This window comes from Calypte anna, chromosome 2 (genome assembly GCF_003957555.1).
Source record: "Calypte anna isolate BGI_N300 chromosome 2, bCalAnn1_v1.p, whole genome shotgun sequence".
NCBI classification, from domain to species: domain Eukaryota; kingdom Metazoa; phylum Chordata; class Aves; order Apodiformes; family Trochilidae; genus Calypte; species Calypte anna.
The window spans coordinates 45,234,404-45,252,054 of record NC_044245.1 but is presented as its reverse complement, the minus strand read 5'-3'; the positions used below and the strand labels follow the sequence as shown (position 1 = coordinate 45,252,054).

General features: G+C 41.6%; 1 protein-coding gene across 2 annotated transcripts in view; it reads right to left on the bottom strand.

Annotated features, from left to right (window-relative positions):
- Nucleotides 1-386: 386 nt before the first annotated feature.
- The window catches only part of EGFR (epidermal growth factor receptor), a 49,447-nt gene continuing 32,182 nt past the window's right edge, over nt 387-17,651 (bottom strand). Inside the window, exons 20-28 of one of the 2 annotated variants that reach the window (XM_030445667.1) lie at nt 15,122-15,307; nt 11,730-11,885; nt 10,763-10,838; nt 9,374-9,520; nt 6,719-6,816; nt 6,128-6,295; nt 5,990-6,037; nt 5,788-5,893; nt 387-4,775 (exon numbers count right to left, since the gene is read on the bottom strand). In XM_030445667.1, coding sequence (XP_030301527.1) covers nt 4,399-4,775; nt 5,788-5,893; nt 5,990-6,037; nt 6,128-6,295; nt 6,719-6,816; nt 9,374-9,520; nt 10,763-10,838; nt 11,730-11,885; nt 15,122-15,307 — 1,362 coding nt within the window. In that variant the 3' untranslated portion in view covers nt 387-4,398. The remainder of the gene's footprint in view (nt 4,776-5,787; nt 5,894-5,989; nt 6,038-6,127; nt 6,296-6,718; nt 6,817-9,373; nt 9,521-10,762; nt 10,839-11,729; nt 11,886-15,121; nt 15,308-17,651) is intronic. The other variant, XM_030445666.1, reaches the window with a different exon arrangement.

Here is a 17,651-nt window from a genome sequence, read left to right as displayed (position 1 = left end):
TGGATGCCACCAAAGGTTTGTAAAACCACCAGTTGTGGTATAGCTTGCTATCACCATGCTCTTCTCTCCCTTGTACAAGAAGGCGGCGTTGCATGCAGTACCTCTGACAGACCTGCAATTCTCAGCCCAAGAGGCCACAGTAATACAGGTGATCTACCAGAAACACAGGATGTTGAACAGAGGCAGGACACACGGCAGAAAGTAAAGCCAATCATGGAAATGCTATGATTTCAACTCCCCTGCATAATTAAATACAAAACTGACTTTAAATTCAGTTTAAAGTCTCAGTGCCTGCCTACATAGCTCCCCACATAAAAAGCAGTTATGATGTCAAATTTTCACATTTTCATATTTTTTTCTGATACTAAGCCAAAATATCATGTTTCTTTTTTTTTTTTTTCCTTGACACTGTCACTGTTTAGCTATTGTGATGAGCAGAAAAGGAACTGAAATGGAGTAGAGGTTGTAGGTCTGGCCCTGAACTGATACCTGGTGCTAATATTTGGTTTGGTTTTCTACGGAGAAGCCTCACCCTCCGTTCAAGCCTTCTTGGCTCTGTGGAAGTCTGGCCCAACCCCAATGAAGAATGGAGAACTGTAGCTTTTCCCTGTAATGAGAGGCTGTGGAAGTGGTGATCAATACCCTATTCCTTTAAAGCAAGAAAACAACACATTACATCTTTGGTCCTAATGCAGCCTATTTGACAAGCTACTTGAAAGTGTCATGTCTTTCTTTTGTATAATTTTTTTCTATTATTTTTTTATTATTCTAAAAAGGCTCTTTTAAAAGTTGAATATCAGAACAAAGAGCTAACAGCTACAAAAAGAAAGCTAGAAAACGGGATCCCAATACAAAAATTTCAATCAGTGGTGATAAAACATTACAAAGCATTCTTGCTAAGTGTTCTAACAGAGTTTGACATTTCATAAGTATACAGTTTGCATCAGGAAGGGGGACATAGGTATATTTTCATACTTTATCCTGATTCAGATGTTTTCTCACAGAGAAATGTGGAAGGAAACAAAAGCCAGAGTACCATAACTGCTCATTTGGAGAGGCAGCAGTAATACTAGCATAAGATGTTGCACTCTGAGTCTGAAAAATGAGTGTTTGTCTGGAAATGCAAAGTTTCTCCTTGGAACCCTGGAGCACTCCCGGACAGACTGAGGGACATTCCAGGCACCTTGTGATGGGATCTCTTTGAGCTGTGACATTGTTGTAGCCCTTACTGAATCTCCTGGGCAAGAGAAGAGATTCAGCCCATAGTATTATTGCTGCTGCTTATACTGGTTTTTGCACAAACGATCTCTGCAAGAGGGTTTTGCTTCAAGCTGTCAGCAGGGACAGGCACCATGTGAACCTGTGCAAATGGTCAATGGGATCAGTGGTGCCCCTGGGCAAATTTGACAGCTGGATGGGCTGGCTGTGCCCCTTCCCTGGCATTACACTCTCTACACAAGCCCTTTCCTTTCAAATGAACCATGGGACCATATTTTCTAATGCTGGGGCCTTCATGTGACCATTTGTTGGTGGCAGTGGTGGGACAGGGCATCACCTTGAAGTGTCTCAGAAACTACCATCTAATTTCAGCTTCTCTCTCCAGAAAAGTCACTGCATTTCTGCCTGCCAGCTGGAAACAAAAGCAAGTGCCTGGATTCTCAGATGAATTTACTCAACAAGACCAATTGCAACATGAAGGAAGTTTCCCAAGCGAACTTGCCGTGCTGGAGAACAACTCAAGGCCCAGATGAAGTCAAGTGCACTGACACTATACATAGCTCACTGGAAAACATCAAAGTAAGATGCATACTTTTGACTTAATTTACATTTTCATACACTTAGCAGTAATGAAAAGTGTTAAATTATTATTGCAAAAGCAGTTCCATAATAATTACTGCTTTATGTTTCAGAGACACTAAGCACTAACTTGTGAGTGGTTTTATTTTGCCTTCTATGAGAAATACAGAAAAAATGGAAATTTAAATTTTCTTGATAAGTAATATTGTTAGTTTTCAAAAGTGTCTGTTGCTTTCTGTATTTCCCTATTTAGTCGCACTTCAAAAAACCAGCATTTTCTACCCACGGCTCCTGAGAGACAAGGGCAGAACTTGCAAATTATTTTTGGATGATGCTTTATGCTGCCTGTGTTTGCCTTTATGGCACAGGCCTCCTTGCTGCTACATGGTCAGGGAGCTGTGGTGGGAAAACCAGACCATTTCTACTGCTTATTGATTTGTATCTGTTTTTTTTCCAGCTTGCTGGAAATTATTTGGTACACTGCTAATATCTGTTACCCTATGAGCACCCCTCCATGTAGCACCCATGCCTCCAGCAACAGTGACACAGCTACGCAGTCCCAGCCTCTCCCACTGCCATCATATCTGCCCTGCAGACACAGCCCATAGACTACAGCACACTGCCCAGGTTTTACTGTTTGCTGGCTTTACAATCATTACTGAGCTGCTGATTTACAAATAATGGCTTACAGGATGCCTGCTTACCAAAACTACTTGGCAATATAGCTGATTCCACCAATTAGGAGTCTGTACATTTGTATCGAGAGTTCATGGTCCTGCATCCTCTTCCCTATTTTTCTTTTAAAAACAAACACACTGAAAAAAGGGATGCTTTTTCAAAATTATACTGCTCAATGCTTAGAAGAAATGTCCTTGTTTATAGCAACTAGTTGCAACTGAATCCCTCCTAAATTATTTTAAAAGGACAAGCACATTAACCTCTATCAAATAATATTCATGCTACATAATGCTGGTAATACATATTGCTACTTCTTAGTGGCTCTCTCATTTTATCTAACACAAAACATCAGTTAAATCCTTTTTGTAATAGTGTTGTAAAGATTCTGCAGGAGAACATGAACTATGTGATTTTCTAGTAGTTCTGCTGGGAGACATAGCAAATTGATTTAGCAAATTGAAAAGTATCTGTGATTTCTGCCAATACATTTTTTTGGTTTCATGTACAGTCCCCCCAGGGTGATAGGTGGAGAAAAGTTGCACAGCCTGTGCATACATGTTTTGTGCTTGTGAGAGCAACACAACAAATCTTCTCTCAGGAATGCAAGGCAAAATCTGCCTCTAGTTGGACGTAGGAACTGATTTTTTGTTAGCATTTTAAAGACAAGCCAGTAATAATCAAAGTCAAACAGCATTCTCCATACTGCTGTGCCTGAGACTTGGTCACAGTGACAAGCATGTACCAAACAGGACAATCTCTAGATTTTGACCCAATATATGGCTTTGCTCCTGACTGCAGTGAGCCTAGTAAGCTAATGCACACACACAAGCTGCCAACACATTTTATACTGGGTTACTCATGCTCTGATCCCATTTAAGAAAGGAAATAAAACTGCTTGGCTACAGCTACCTGTATTTCTTGCCCTAGAAGATTTAATTCACTATATTTCTTCCAGACTGTCTCGTGAATGCTCCGAATTGCCACAATTTGCATTTCCTTGACATTTAATTAAAGTCTGTTAAACATTATTTGACACTTCATTTTTCAGTTACAGCAACATCTTTAACAGTTTTGTCGAAGAAGAAAGGCATTTTGGCAATTTGACAACTACATAAGTGATCAGAAAAAACAAGTCTTGTGTTTGACCATCAGAAAACAGACTAGAGAGCACTTTATAACCATGACTTTTGAGGTGAGTTCCTCCTGTCAGCTTTTAACAGTAGTGGTCAGTAGGTGATGTATTGTGCCATTTTGCTTTTTGTGCTAGTTTTTCCTGGAGTGATCCACTCCATACTGCCCAGGGCAGAATTTCCCATACGTCCCTCAGATGCACTGCTCCTCTTCATGCCAAGCAGTATATGGAGCCAATTTGTAAAAATCCGATGGTTTAGAAAAACTGTTTCTGTACCAGGAGTTTTGGAAAACCACTGAGTAATGTTGTTTTTTTTTATTTTCTTGCTGGTGATCTGAGTACCACATAGCAGACCAGCAGTACAAGCATCTCATCTTGTAAAAGATCCAAAAATTCTGTTAGAAGCACTTATAAAAATAAAGACTTAGAAAGGATCTTGACTGTACATTGAGTACAGTTCTTAAATTCATCCCAGAGTGGCTTCTTACCATGTTATCATTTAAAAATTAAAGGAATGCATCTTTTTTATTTCTGTCCAGGAAGATCCCCCTCCATCTCAACGTGCATCCGAGTGCAGGCTATGGGCCTCAGTAATTACATGGAACTGGGCAAGAAAAGACTCAAACTACCATCAGATAGGCTTTGCAGTTTCAGCCTCCATGCTGAAAAAGAAAGGTGTGCTTACTGATGCATTGCAGTCACCATTTCCTCTGAGCCAGAGTCTGTTCTTGAAGCAGCCAGGTGGCTCACCCAGTCTGGCTTGCCTTGCTGCAAGAAGAAATTCCCTATGGTCATGCTGAAGCTTCAATGTATTCGCTTTTTGGTGCTGCTACCCTCAAGTACTCTGGGTTTTCAGCTGCGGGAACTTTCAAGAGACCATTAGGTTTGGTTTCCTTTGGTAAGAAGTCCTGCTGATAGTCAGGATTGTCCAGATTTATTTGGTGGTTGCCCGCCTGGATCCAGTACGGAGAACTCTCGAAGACTGTTTTAGCCAGTGGGGACTGGTTGGTGTTGAGATACTCAGGATTGTCCACAGCTGTGCTGTGTGAATTCTGGTAGCTGGAGTCTGTGGGGACCTTTGAGTTTGCTGTCAGCGAGAAGTTGTTGTAGATTGGATTCTGGACCGCTGAGGCAGATGTTTTCTTGGGCACCAGCTGGTTTACGTACTCTGCAATAAAAAGAAAACAAAAATGAGAAGGAAGGAAAATAAGGACACATAATGAATGCAGCCATTTGCATCACCTGAGGTGTAATTTCAACCCAGCTATCACTAGCTTTTCACACACAGCATCTCACTGAACTTCCTGAAGCAGAAGAGAGCCAAAGGCAGGGACTGCTGTGCCATGGCACCAAACAAGCTGACCTGAAGTTAACTTTCAGGAATTCAGTCTGCTAAGCAGCAGAAAGATGGCTTGGACCATGAGAGAGATCGAGAGAGAGATAGCTACTGCTGATTTTAGTGATGTGTGGGTGGCTACACCCCAGATACTGTTCTGAAACTGCAGTCAGGGAGCTTTGCTGCCAGAAGCCATTTCCCCAGGAAAATGTTTAGAGATGAGGAAAGTGCCTAGAAAATACAAGATTAGCAGTAACAGAGATTCCACATCTCACTTAAATGCCATCCCTTGCAGAGTCTTTCACCCTTTTTAGCTGTGGTGTGTTCTTGGAAGGGTTGGTTGGGTTTTTTTCAAGGACACAAAGCATAACCCAGCATCAGCTCCATCAGCACTCGCTGGCTCACTCTCCAACTGCCTACGCTGTAAGTCCACGTGAAACCATGAGCTGCCTTCTGTGTATCAGAAAGCAGTCAAAATGCCAGAAAGCTGCTTCTATTGCTAAAATGGTTTAAGGTGTGAAACCTTTTTAGAGGATATTTTTTAAAGTTCAGGGGTGGTAGAAAGCTTTAAACATAGGACCAGGAATACAAACTCCCTGGTACCACATAGCAAACATGAGGAACCCAGCTCATGAAAGAACCCAAATGAGAGGGGGACAGAAGTAGACAAAAAAAGTCTAAGAAAGGGATATACACATGCATTTCCACTCCCATTTACTGAGCAGAAATGGTAGGAAGCACTTGGATTGCTTCCTTTCTACAGAAAAGGAATGACAATTATATTGACAAGAAAATGGCTTGTGAATGAGTGGCTGTGGGATTGAAACAGAGGAAAGGTACTTACCTGGGGCTGGCAAGAAGCCATCGTCTATGCTGTCCTCCAAGAAAGCACCCGTTGGGTCTGAGCTATACCTCTGGACGAAGCTGTCTTCCCTTACAGGGTGCCCCTGCTAAGTTGGAAGTAGAGAATATAAATTTAAAGGGACTGCTTTGTAGAAATTAATCCACATAGAAGTTTATCCTTTTTAAAAAGTCATCCCACTTACCCCGTTCCTGTCAATGCAGGTTGTAGCAGAGTTGTTGCTAGTAGCACTCTTAAAGAGAGAAAGAAAATACAGACAATATAAGAAGCAGTTCACTTTTAAAACTGCTTTTTGTGTTTCCACAGAAGGAAAGTTTCATACCAATGAACTCAGGAGAGGAGTGCGAGATGTTGAGGGGCTGTTGAAGAAGCCTTGGTGTGGCACGAGATACTCATCCGCATCCACTATGTCTTCCATGTCCTCCTCTTCCATCAGGGTGCGATAAAACTTGGAATCCGTAGGACTGGGAAGGTGCATCCTGTCATCTCCCTGTGAGACAAATCAGCATGAGAGTGGACTTGCAGATTCATTTCAAACCATCATTATCCTCTACTCTGAGAGACACAAAGTAATATAGCAAGAGGTCCAAGATGTAAAATCTTAATCTGTGTGTTTAACCAAATTTACCAAGAATTTAGAGGTATTTGGGCCTGCAATCTCTGTCTATGCTGCTGCAAAATATCTGCATTTTGATGAGGACCAAACTCTCTTCTCCTCTCAGGACTGCAGTATGGGCTGTTACTGGGACCACCACTGTGAAAACAGTCACTGGTCTTGAAATTCTGTGTGTGGTTCTAGCTGGTTGTGCTAAAACCTGGAAAGTAAATTATCCATATCATACGTTTTTACGTGTATTGCTTATCCTGTTGGGCCTCATGTTATCAGAAATCTTCCTACCACTGGGTTTAGTACCTGTATAACGAGATAGCGTGGGGGGTCACGGGCCATTTTTGAGAACTCTGCTATCAGTTCACGGAACTTGGGACGGCTGTCCGCATCAATCATCCAGCCTGCAGGGATGATAAGGCATGCAACGCACAAATAAAGTTGCTTTCATGATAAAACACACAGCTTAAAATAAAGTGTAACAGAGAAAAGACTGGCACCATACATGCTTTTAAGGATTTATGGGTAAGGGACCACTATAAAAAGTTAATTCACCAACAACTGCTGTGACTGTCAGCATTTAAAACGCGCATCTTGGCAATTAGGGAAAGAATGAAAGAGGTAATAAAAACCCTTGTTGGAAAAACTCCAGACTGAGCCTGTCTCCTGATGGCCTATTACTGTTTGGGCAGGCAGGTCCCACCTGAGTTATAACACTGCATCAGTCCTGAGGATATAAAATTGGTGGCCAGCCTGGAGCAGTCCAAATTATTCTGCTCTGAAAAAGCTCTTGAAGGAGGGGAAGCAAAATAAGTTCATTGGGCACCAGCAGATGTGCGGTGATTTGACCATCTAGTCCTCAGTGCATTGCTTCACAAAATCCTGGGAAGCCTAAAGCAGAAGCTACTCTCTGTACCAAATGTCTTCCAAAATTCAAAACATCCTTGATGGGGACATTATGAAAGATTAACCATATCTAAGCTGTATTTAATTAGTAACTGGACTTCAACAAAAACAAGTCCTACAACTTAGGGTGGACCAATGCTAAAAGAAATTCTGAATACAGATATTGGTGGTTTAACTTGTGAGATTACTTAGGAAACCCACAGTTTCTTTTATTGATGAACAGATGAGCTGATGTAGAGAATCTTGTGTCTAAAATTAAAAATATGAAAGGCCAAGCCCAGTGTGTCTGGAGGAACTCACAAGAAACAGCTTATTCTAATAAGCCTTATTATTATCCTTATGCCATCTGAAATCAGCATTAGACAAAAATCTCATAATTGTCAGTGACCTTTTACTATGTTAGAAATATGATCCCTTGCTAATTCAGGAAAAAATCCTTTTTGCTTTTGGAGCATTTGGGAGTTTACTGCTGTCGTAGAAGTAGCATCTACTACTTCTGAATTTATGTCTGAGTTGCATACGTTTAAATACTGCTTCTTAATAAACAAAATAAAAATAAAATTTTTGTGCAATAACTTTGAACATTTTGGTTTATGTTCTCAGTTTATAAAAGAGAAAACTGGAAATCCAGAATTTGTTTAGATAAAATGGCAGCTTCAACAGGGTCCATGCTGTTGCCTGCAAACATGGAGTGATTAGAGAAGGGAAAGATGTGCAGCCAAGTCCTGTGGCCAAAGGAAGACTCAGACCTCAGATCCTCATGCTCTTGCATTTAAATTCAGTGTAACAGTATGAAACTGGATGTGGACTCTCCACTGGTGGTGTTCTAGTAACAAGTACCCCATTAGTAGATGCCTGGGAAAAATTTCCTGCTTTCTGCATCTGGACTAACCCAAAGGAGGGGCAATGGATGGAGCTGCTGAGCAAAGGCTCAGCCCCTGAAGGTATGTTCTTTGAAGATCTGGGTTATAATGCAAGCAGAGTTCTCTGGGTTCTCTGCAAGCAGAGAAGTTGGCAGGGCTGAGGTGTCAGCAGGGTTCATCAGCGATGGGGAGGAGTTTCCAGGACACTGCTTGTGGGTCTGGGCACCTCCCAAGCTTGATGCACATATCTGGATCCAGTTCCTGTTCTCTCTGGTGAGCACAGAATCGGGCTCTCCCCATGCCATGACTGTCCTGACAAAGCAACACTGGGACACTCCAGGACTCCCTGAAAGTACTGTGAATAGTGGATTGTTTCCTGTTTCAGGAATAGGTAAATTTTGCTCCAGTGAGATGGTCTTAAATGCCACCTAGTGGGCTTTTCATCAGCATCATCACAAACACAAAGGGCAGAGAGCAGGAATGCAGCACTCATGGTCTAGAGACACACAGTAAGCCAGATAATAATCCAACATTTTAGCAGCTGATATAGATGGAAAATTAATTTGGGGTTCAGAATCCCTTTGATGTACTGTAACAATGACCACAAAGTACCTGAGAGACTCCTAGCTCCTGTGCTACTTCACAGCAACAGCTGAAAAAGAGCCATCCAAAAATCAGATGCGGAACTCTGGACCCACATGTGCATCTGCCATTATGGGTGATGCCTGTGCTCGCAGCACTCCTTTAGTAAAAGTATCCCATGATCTGTGTGCATGATTGCAGGGGGAGGCATATTATTGGACTTCACTGAACTAAGAAGGAGACTGGAGAAGAAGGCAGTGACAATTTTATTTTCTACACATATAAAACTAGAGTATTAAGTAAAGTGGGTGGTGTTACGCTGATTTATACTGCCTGATAATAACAGTTTTAAATAATTGAGAATATCAGCCAGTGCTGTGAATGGTAAAAAAACATTGCCCAACCGAATTAGCAACAAATGAAACCATATTCTGTGCTCCTAGCTAAAGCTCAAAGTGTGGGAACACACTCTGGTGTCACCACTCCTTTCACCTAACCCTACTTCTGTGCAGTCACTGAGAACACACCATATACAAATGTGACATAACAAAGACAACCATGACACTCATTTGACTTAGATGAGCACCCACAACCCCAAATGTGAACTCACATTTGACCATGATCATGTAGACATCGATGGTACAGATGGGGGGCTGGGGCAAACGCTCGCCCTTCTCCAAGACAGAGGAGATTTCACTGGCAGGAATCCCTTCATAAGGCTTCGACCCAAATGTCATCAGCTCCCACACTGTCACGCCTGCAGGCAGGATGAGAAGATGAGAGAGGCTTTGCTGGGAGCCAGGGTGCTTGCCCTGGGTGCAGGGAGGTGGTGAGGAAAGAGGGCTTTCCAGAGGTGCTGTATTGCCAGAGCCCCACCAAAGGAAAACATTTTCTGCCAATACTTTGAAGAGAGACAAAATAATGAAACAGGTTGAATTCATCCTGATTTATTTTTGGGGGTTTTTTGGGGAGTAATTTTGTGTGGGTCTGGGTTTGGGTTTTTGTGTTGTTGTTTGTTTTGGATTTTGTTGTTGTTTGTTTTGGATTTTGTTTTGTTTTGTTTTTAAATCTCAGATAGTATCTCGGTGTTGAACATCCCACAGACTTTCCAGACACACAAAATGGAGATGCAGGTTACAATCTCTAGACTCCAGCCCAGCAAGTGGTTTTAAAAATGGAAGTTGTGTTTTTGTTTGAAAACAATTTCTTTGGAGATGAGCAAGAGCAGTTTTTGAAAGATGTGTAAACCAGTTGCCTCAGTGTTGTTTGCTGACATACCACATACTCTTGTGATGTAGCTGTTGTGACTGACTGGTAGCTTAGGATACAAAACAAGATTTTGGATGCCAAGATACATAAATGGATTAAAAAGACCAGAGGCTGTACTTTTTCTAAAGTACACAGCATCTGACCATCTGCATTAATTTTTTCCAGGCATATAAGGGCCTGTGGAAATTTTGGAATAAGTTGCTTTAAGAAGTTCCCTTTCTGCTCTTGTTTCTTTCAATCTGGCTTACAAACTATACCAAACATAAACTTAATATCTAAGGAGCTAATAACTTTGCTTCCCTTTTAGAGTTGTTCCCTGCATAGCAGGATGGCAAAGCCATTTTAGGTCACAGCAGAATTACACTGATTAACAGCAGCATGGCTGATGGTTTTAAGTCCTACCTGCAGTTATGTGGCTTTATTTTCAGCCCAGTTATATTTCATATGAAGCTGCTGAAGAAAAGCCTCAGCAGAACTTCAGCACATGAAGCTTCAGCCCCTTTTGGCAAAGAGCTTGTAATTTGAAAGCATATTCTGCAAAACATCTTAAGCCTCACTAGAATGCAATTTCATGGGAATTTTATTTTATTGAATAGGTTATTTGGGTCCATTGTTTACATTTATTCTCCTAGTACTCTCATAAAAGGAAGAAAGAAGGTCTGTGTAGTCACTAGCAAATCCTGCAATTTTTCACCACTTGTGCAATAATTGTAAATGAGATTAGACTCACCATAACTCCAGACGTCACTTTGGTGAGTGTAAATCCGGTGTAAAATTGACTCCAAGGCCATCCATTTAATAGGAACCTAGGAAAAATCACAGATGAACCGTAAGAGGCTTACACAAAATTTATCAGCAATATTTACCACCAGGTGGTGTTTAAACCAACAGCTTTGTTGCAGAAAGCAAAAAAACCAACCAACAAGCAACACATGTATCTGAGTGTCAGTCCAAGCAACTTTTGAGTCCCTTTTTATTATTTTATTATATTGAACCAGGGAAATTGTGAAATACTAGGCATATTAGAAATATCTCTTACAAATTAGTCTTACAATACTCTGAACAGACAAATTACAATATTATTCACCTTTTCCTATCATAACAAGACACAAATCCAATCTCAGGCTGTATGACTCAGACTGATCTGCACTCATATGGTTTCCATTTATGATCTTTGCAATATTTGCAAGCAGCTTCTTTCTAATTTCTCGGCAGGACACATTCCCTCCATCAGCACGTAGTACAACATGAAGGCGTGCTGAACCAAGTCTGACAGGTCTTTCTTCTGCTATACATATTAAAAATATACAGCATTCCCTTTCTCTTCATAAATGGTGTTATTAGTGTTGGCTGCACGGATTAATTCAGCCCTGCTTTCTTTTTTTTTTAATTTTTTTTTTTTTAATAATCTTGCTTTTTCCCAGACATTCTGGGTGGGAATTTCAAAAGCATTCATTGCTCTGCTACCTCCACTCCCACTGCAGTCCCACTGGCCTGATGCTGCTTCGGCTGATTTCAGAGGACTCCCACAGTCTTCAAAGGCAGCAAGCTGAGACAGCAGCTGAGTGCTTTGAAAAGCCCAGCCATTCTTTTTTTTTTCCCTTTTTTTAATTTTTTTTTTTTTTTGTGCTTAAGGCTCTGGTGCAAGCACAAACACAGATGAACATGCAGTGCCTCGTTTCTCCAACGCACTTTACCTTGCCTCCTTCAGCATGATACTCCTTCTCGTCAGCACCAAGCAGCTTTGCCAGCCCAAAGTCCGTGATTTTCACGTGTTGAGGAGTTTTAACGAGGACATTCCTGGCAGCAAGGTCCCGGTGCACCAGGCGACGCTCCTCCAGATAGTTCATTCCCTGCAGTAGGACAGACTTGGATGTGCAAACAAGCTACCAAACCTCAGATACTCTGAGGTAACAGTACACACACCACCACAAACACGTGGTAACTTACAACTCCTTCAGAATAAGGTTGGCTGTTTTGATTTACATGACACTTATTGCAGACTAAGGATGTGTAGTTGCACAATTACAAGGAGAAGTAACTATTACCTTCTGGAAATCTTTTTTATGGGTCAATGTGCCATGGAGAAAAAAGGGATGGTAGCAGGTATAAGCAGGGGATGTGGCTCCTTTGGGATTTAATGCAGAAACTATAGCATTGGGATAAGAGTAGCAAATAAGGATAACTATCACTGTTCATATACTCATAGGCCAAGCCTACAGACAGTACGTAGACACTAATGACCTGAGGGAAGAGTCCAAGCAAAAATAAGAAATTATTTGTTCAAAGTTGCCGATTCTGCATCTTGTTACAGTGTACCCTGCCTTGTCCCTGCTAACAATGAGGCATCCCACCACAAAGCTGATAAAATAAAACAAAATTTAAAAAATCCATTTTATGGCTGAGCTCAGCGTTGCATGTATTTTCAAGTCCTCTTTTAAAAGGCAAGTTCTTCTAGTTTCACTGCCTCCCATGATTAGACTGGGTTTGCCATAGCATACGTGCTTTTTTGGTACAACTGCCTCTCACAGAGGAATAAGATTAATTTTGCTGGTTTGACTTCTAAGGTATGAATCAAACAGCTGCATTTCTGACCACACAGATTATTCCCCCTTTCCCTAAACTCCAGTCTCTTGGTGTATAAAATCAAGAAGATCATGATTTTTAGGTTTTCTGCAAGATCTTTTCTAAAAACCACAATTATTCCCAGTCGGTAGGTTTCTGCTGGCAGAAGCTTATGTGCTTGTATTTTTATGAAGAGAGAATTAATTAAAAAAGTACTCCTAACATACAAAGTTAGCACAAAAATGATCATGTTGATGCGATGACAGAGCACTGGAGGGAATAATTCCCTTCCAGCCCCCACCTCCTTCCTAAGCCCACTGCTAAATTGGACCACCATCAAATCCTCTTCTGGAGTCCCTCAGCAGAACTTCACCCAAGTGCTGCTACTGTTGCCAAAACAAACCACCCAAACAAACTGGCACAATGCCACTAGGAGCCTGTATTTAGTTACACAAATAGGTCTTTGGCGAGCAGAACTCTGAAACAAAAAATCTTGAGCTGCCCATAGAAAGCTGACTGTCTTAAATAAAACTCCAAAAAATTTTCCTGCTAAACATGTCCTGCTGCAGGGACTTAGTAAGACTCAAAGTAAGTGAAAAGCAGAGGATCAGTTTCACACTAAGCTGTTTAAGACACCAATAACTTAAATACTTGTGCACATGCACAACTGCACACCAAAGATGCTGAGCTGCTTGTTTAGAATGTTCAGCAGATCTATAATTATGTGCAGGCCTGGGGTTTAAGCCAGTTTTTGTCTTTTAAGTGTGAGTCCAGTGTGTTCAAAGAGTTACTTCACAGTGTTTCTGCACGTGGAGTGTTGATGCACTGTCATAACATCTTGTCTGAAAGACAGGATTCAACAGCTCAGTGAAAAACATTGTTTGTGGAAGATGCAAAGAAAACTTATTTCAAAGCTGTGAAAACAGAAATAAATAAAGAAAACTTCACTGGGAACTTGTCTCCTGCTGTTTAGTAACCAGACATAAATATATTCCTTTCCATTTTTTTTCCCTTGCAGAAGTACATGTTTGAAGTCTCGGAGAATGTCCAAAAATCTAGCATGACTTTATCAGAGTAGTAAGACCAGACACATTGGTGGGAAAAAGCTGTATACGTGATTTACGAGCACTTTGAGGAGAACTTCAGTGTGGAGCAGCACAAAGGAGAAAGCTGAAGGTCAGGCATAGCTAGAACGGGTAGAAGTTGCTATGGGCAAATGTTGAACTGACATGAAAAAAATCAAACAGAAGCTAACAATTGTGAAGGCCAACCTTTTGGGCAAGTAATGCCCCAGGGATCAATTTGGGGACTGATTCTGCCACCTTAAAAATTAATGAGGAGAAGGAGGAGGGAAATGTGGCCTCTAGTTCATCCTCCAAAGAGACTGAAACCAGGCCAGAGCTGTAACTGATATTAAACAAGAGAGCAAGAGTCAGAAAAAGGCTGTTCACATCCCAGGTGGATGCAGAAATTAAAAATCATTTGCTGTGGAGCACGCTGTAAAAAAGTACACACACTGAGATGAAAAATGTGCTCTGTATACTTTTGGTGGATACATTTCTGAGGTCCTCAGCGTATTTCCTGAATGCAAACCACAGCCATCCCATACTGGGATGTATACAAGGTCTCGAGGGACCGATAAGGCTGTAAGTATGTGGTTAGGTTGCAGACTGTCATTCCTGTAGTAAGCAGCATTTAAAGCAGCCAGGCTCTGTGGACACTGCTATCTCACACGACAAATCTCCAATCAACTGCAGCTATTTTTTTCCTGGTTTTGCTCCATTCTTCCATGCTTGCAACTGGCTAACCAATTTCCAAGCACATCATATTGCTGCTAATGGCAAGAAGCTGTATTTCAGTCTTCTTTGCTGCTCTTCTCTGTGGCAAACAGTGTCAGGTCTGATAATGAATCTGTTATTTGGCACTATGGCCACAGCAATTAGATTACAGGCACTGACTCGGTGCCTATAAATTACACAACAGCCTTGGGGTGCTTGAATGTCTTTCAGTCACAGCCAGACTGCACTAGAACGGAGCTGGTATTCATTAATCAGCATATTTGATCCCCAGGCCTCAGAGGTTTCAGCCTGAAAAATCAGAGTGCTTGTCCAAGGCACAGAAGGACAATATCACTGTTTGCCTCACGGCAGAGCTCAAGAAAACTGACAGAAGCAGCACTTTGGCATGGCAATTATCAAATTCAACTCCTTTCCCAGCCACAGCTTTGTTGCATCACGTTGTTGTTTCATTTCAGGGTGTTTGGTTTGGACATAAATGCCTTGGTGACAATATTAAGCTGTCTAGGTGAATTTTGAAGACTAGTTATGGCTTGCACAGCAGCTTGAAAATGGTAAATTCTTGAAGGCAAAATAACTGCTTACAGTCAAGTATCAGGTATCTAGTAGCCATGTGGTGGAACATAAAGGCTTGCAGAGAAAATCAAGTAAATAAATACATTATTAGCTGTCAGATCTCTGTGTTGGAGTCACTTTTAAATGATCTGGTGGTGTGCTGGTCCACTTACCTTTGCTATCTGCACACACCAGTTGAGAAGGTACTGGGAACCAATGTTGTCCTTGTGCTCTCGGATGTAATCAAGGAGGCAGCCATAAGGCATCAGCTGTGTGATCAGCTGAACAGTAGAAGTCAGGCAGATCCCCAGCAAGCGGCACACATGAGGATTGTCTACACTGGCCATCACATAAGCTTCCTGAGGAGAAATTAAAAAAAAAAAAAAAGAGGTTAAACACTCCGTATGGCACTACAGAAATGTTTGGAAGCAGTCATTCAGGAGGTTAAAATGCAATATGCAAACTCTGTGCCCTGTATCACATACAAAATAATTTTATTTTCCACTCTGTGCACCAAGTTTCTGCCACTCACTGGACAATTCAGATTTTGAAGGCTGAAGCTTCACTGAGATGCTGCAGAAGGGCCAGTTTCCCACTGCTGGTAAAACAATCAAACCTGGGACATAAAATGCTGGGGACAGAACTTACTGACTTAGGAGGAATTTAAAAATTGAACACCAACTAGATGCTGATGGGATTTCATAATTTGGAGAACCTAATTGCAAGAGCAACACATCTTGAGAACATGTGCCAGGTGGCTTTGTTTTGACCACAAAATCTTTTCACAAAACTGAGACCTCTGTCCATCTGTCTGGGTTAGTACTAACCCAGAAGTCAAAAGCTGTCATCTAGGATGAGACTGCAAGTTCACCAGTTCATGTCAAACCAAACAGGTCAATAATCAGTTCACCTCTTTAGAAGTCTGAACACATCTTACTTCAAGCAGCACTGGTGAAAACATTGTCCCCAGTTGGAAAAGTTGTTTTAGACCCATATAACAATGCAAATGATACCAGGAAGGGACTTACTATGTGGGAGTCTAAGCATGATAAACCCTTTGGTCAATTGGAATTTGGGCCTGAGTTTCATATATATGTGAAAAACACTTCTTTCAAGCCTGAGTTTACTCTATGCAGCTTTAAGTACTTAGCTAAGGTACCCAAGGTACCTCCTCTTCCTTTGCTCTTCTGCAAGGAAGGAGAGACCCCTTCAGAGGCTGCTGCCATACACTCCAGTCACACTAAATACATCCTTTTAACAGGTTTTTGAATGCAAAAAACTACTCACAGATTTAAATCTGAGATCCACATTTATATGACACCCAATGTCAAGTGCAGGCTCAAAGAATGAATTGCAATAGGGGCTATAAATAAGAGCTGAAGTTGTGCTTTCTTTTTAATTAACTTTGTGTCTGACTTACAGTACTTCACTTCGAGACATTTTAAAAGCCATTTGATTGAAAACCAACACAATGGGGAATAAATGGGAATTTTTTTCATACAGCACCTTGACTCAACATCTTAAGTGACACCAACTAATCATTCCTTGGCAAGTTAACACTAGGCTAGCAACCCCCTCAAGCTTGAAATAATAGCCAGACCACTATCATGGCAGGGAAAGGAACAAATATGTATTTTTAAAGAGCTTAAGAAATTAAATACCACAGCACTTTACTCATCATCTAACAAGCTTTCCACAGATGTTACGTAGCTGCATATCTGGTAAGAACTATTATTAAATGAAGTTATTAAAGCTTTGACGTTCAAGAAATAAGCAAGCCCAGTTCCTAAGCAATAATTTCTGGCCTTGGTAATGTTGTTTGATGTTCCAGCCTAAGCAACACATAATTAATGCACTTTTCTTCTGAGGTGCTAATTTTGCATTTGGTGTCCTTGTTTTGGAGACTCTGGGATTAAAGTGGCAGCCAGGTTAAAGACGATGTCTGCCAGAACTGGGGAAGGACTCCTGAAGGATGTGAGCAGGCATTGACAAACACCCCTCTGTAAAGACTAACACGGATTCTGTAGGCTAGCCTGAGGGAAGATAAAGCAAGAGTACAACACGATCTTCAATTACGTAGATATTTAGAGCAGTGTTTTTAGAGAGCTTTGTGAATCCACTACACGATACTCAGATGCACGTAGAGACTGAAACATGCTAAATCTCCTTAGGGTTCCAGCCTGAGCCACTACTGATGAAGGACGTCTGTTTCTTGCCCTGCTTCCTCTCAGCATTCAGATCCATACTCTTTTCATTTCAGCAGGTGGGGGGGAAAAATCTGCAGGGTCAGAGTTGTTCTCACTGCCCATCTGCTGTGCAGCCCATGCGGGCTGACCCAGGGGCTGAGAACTGGGTAATGCTGATGAAGCAGGGTGGGCGTAGAGGCCACAGAGCTTTCTGAGAGCATCCAAGCATTGACACTGCCTTCTACATTTGAGACTGCAAAGTAAAATAGGCCACTGCCTCCTAGGAGGGAGTAGAAGGGAGCTATTGTGCGGTCCTGGGTCTCTCTAAGTAGCCCAAGACATTAAAGTGGGCCTTTGTTTCAACTGTTTATCTTGGAAATCTCTGTGGTACGCTCTGACCTGCTCCAAGTATGCTTGGTATTCAACAACAGTCTTCTGAATTAGCCCTACCCTAATAAAGCCAGCAAGAGCTCGCCTGGATTGTATGAGCTTATGCTGCTCTGCTTGTCCTATACCT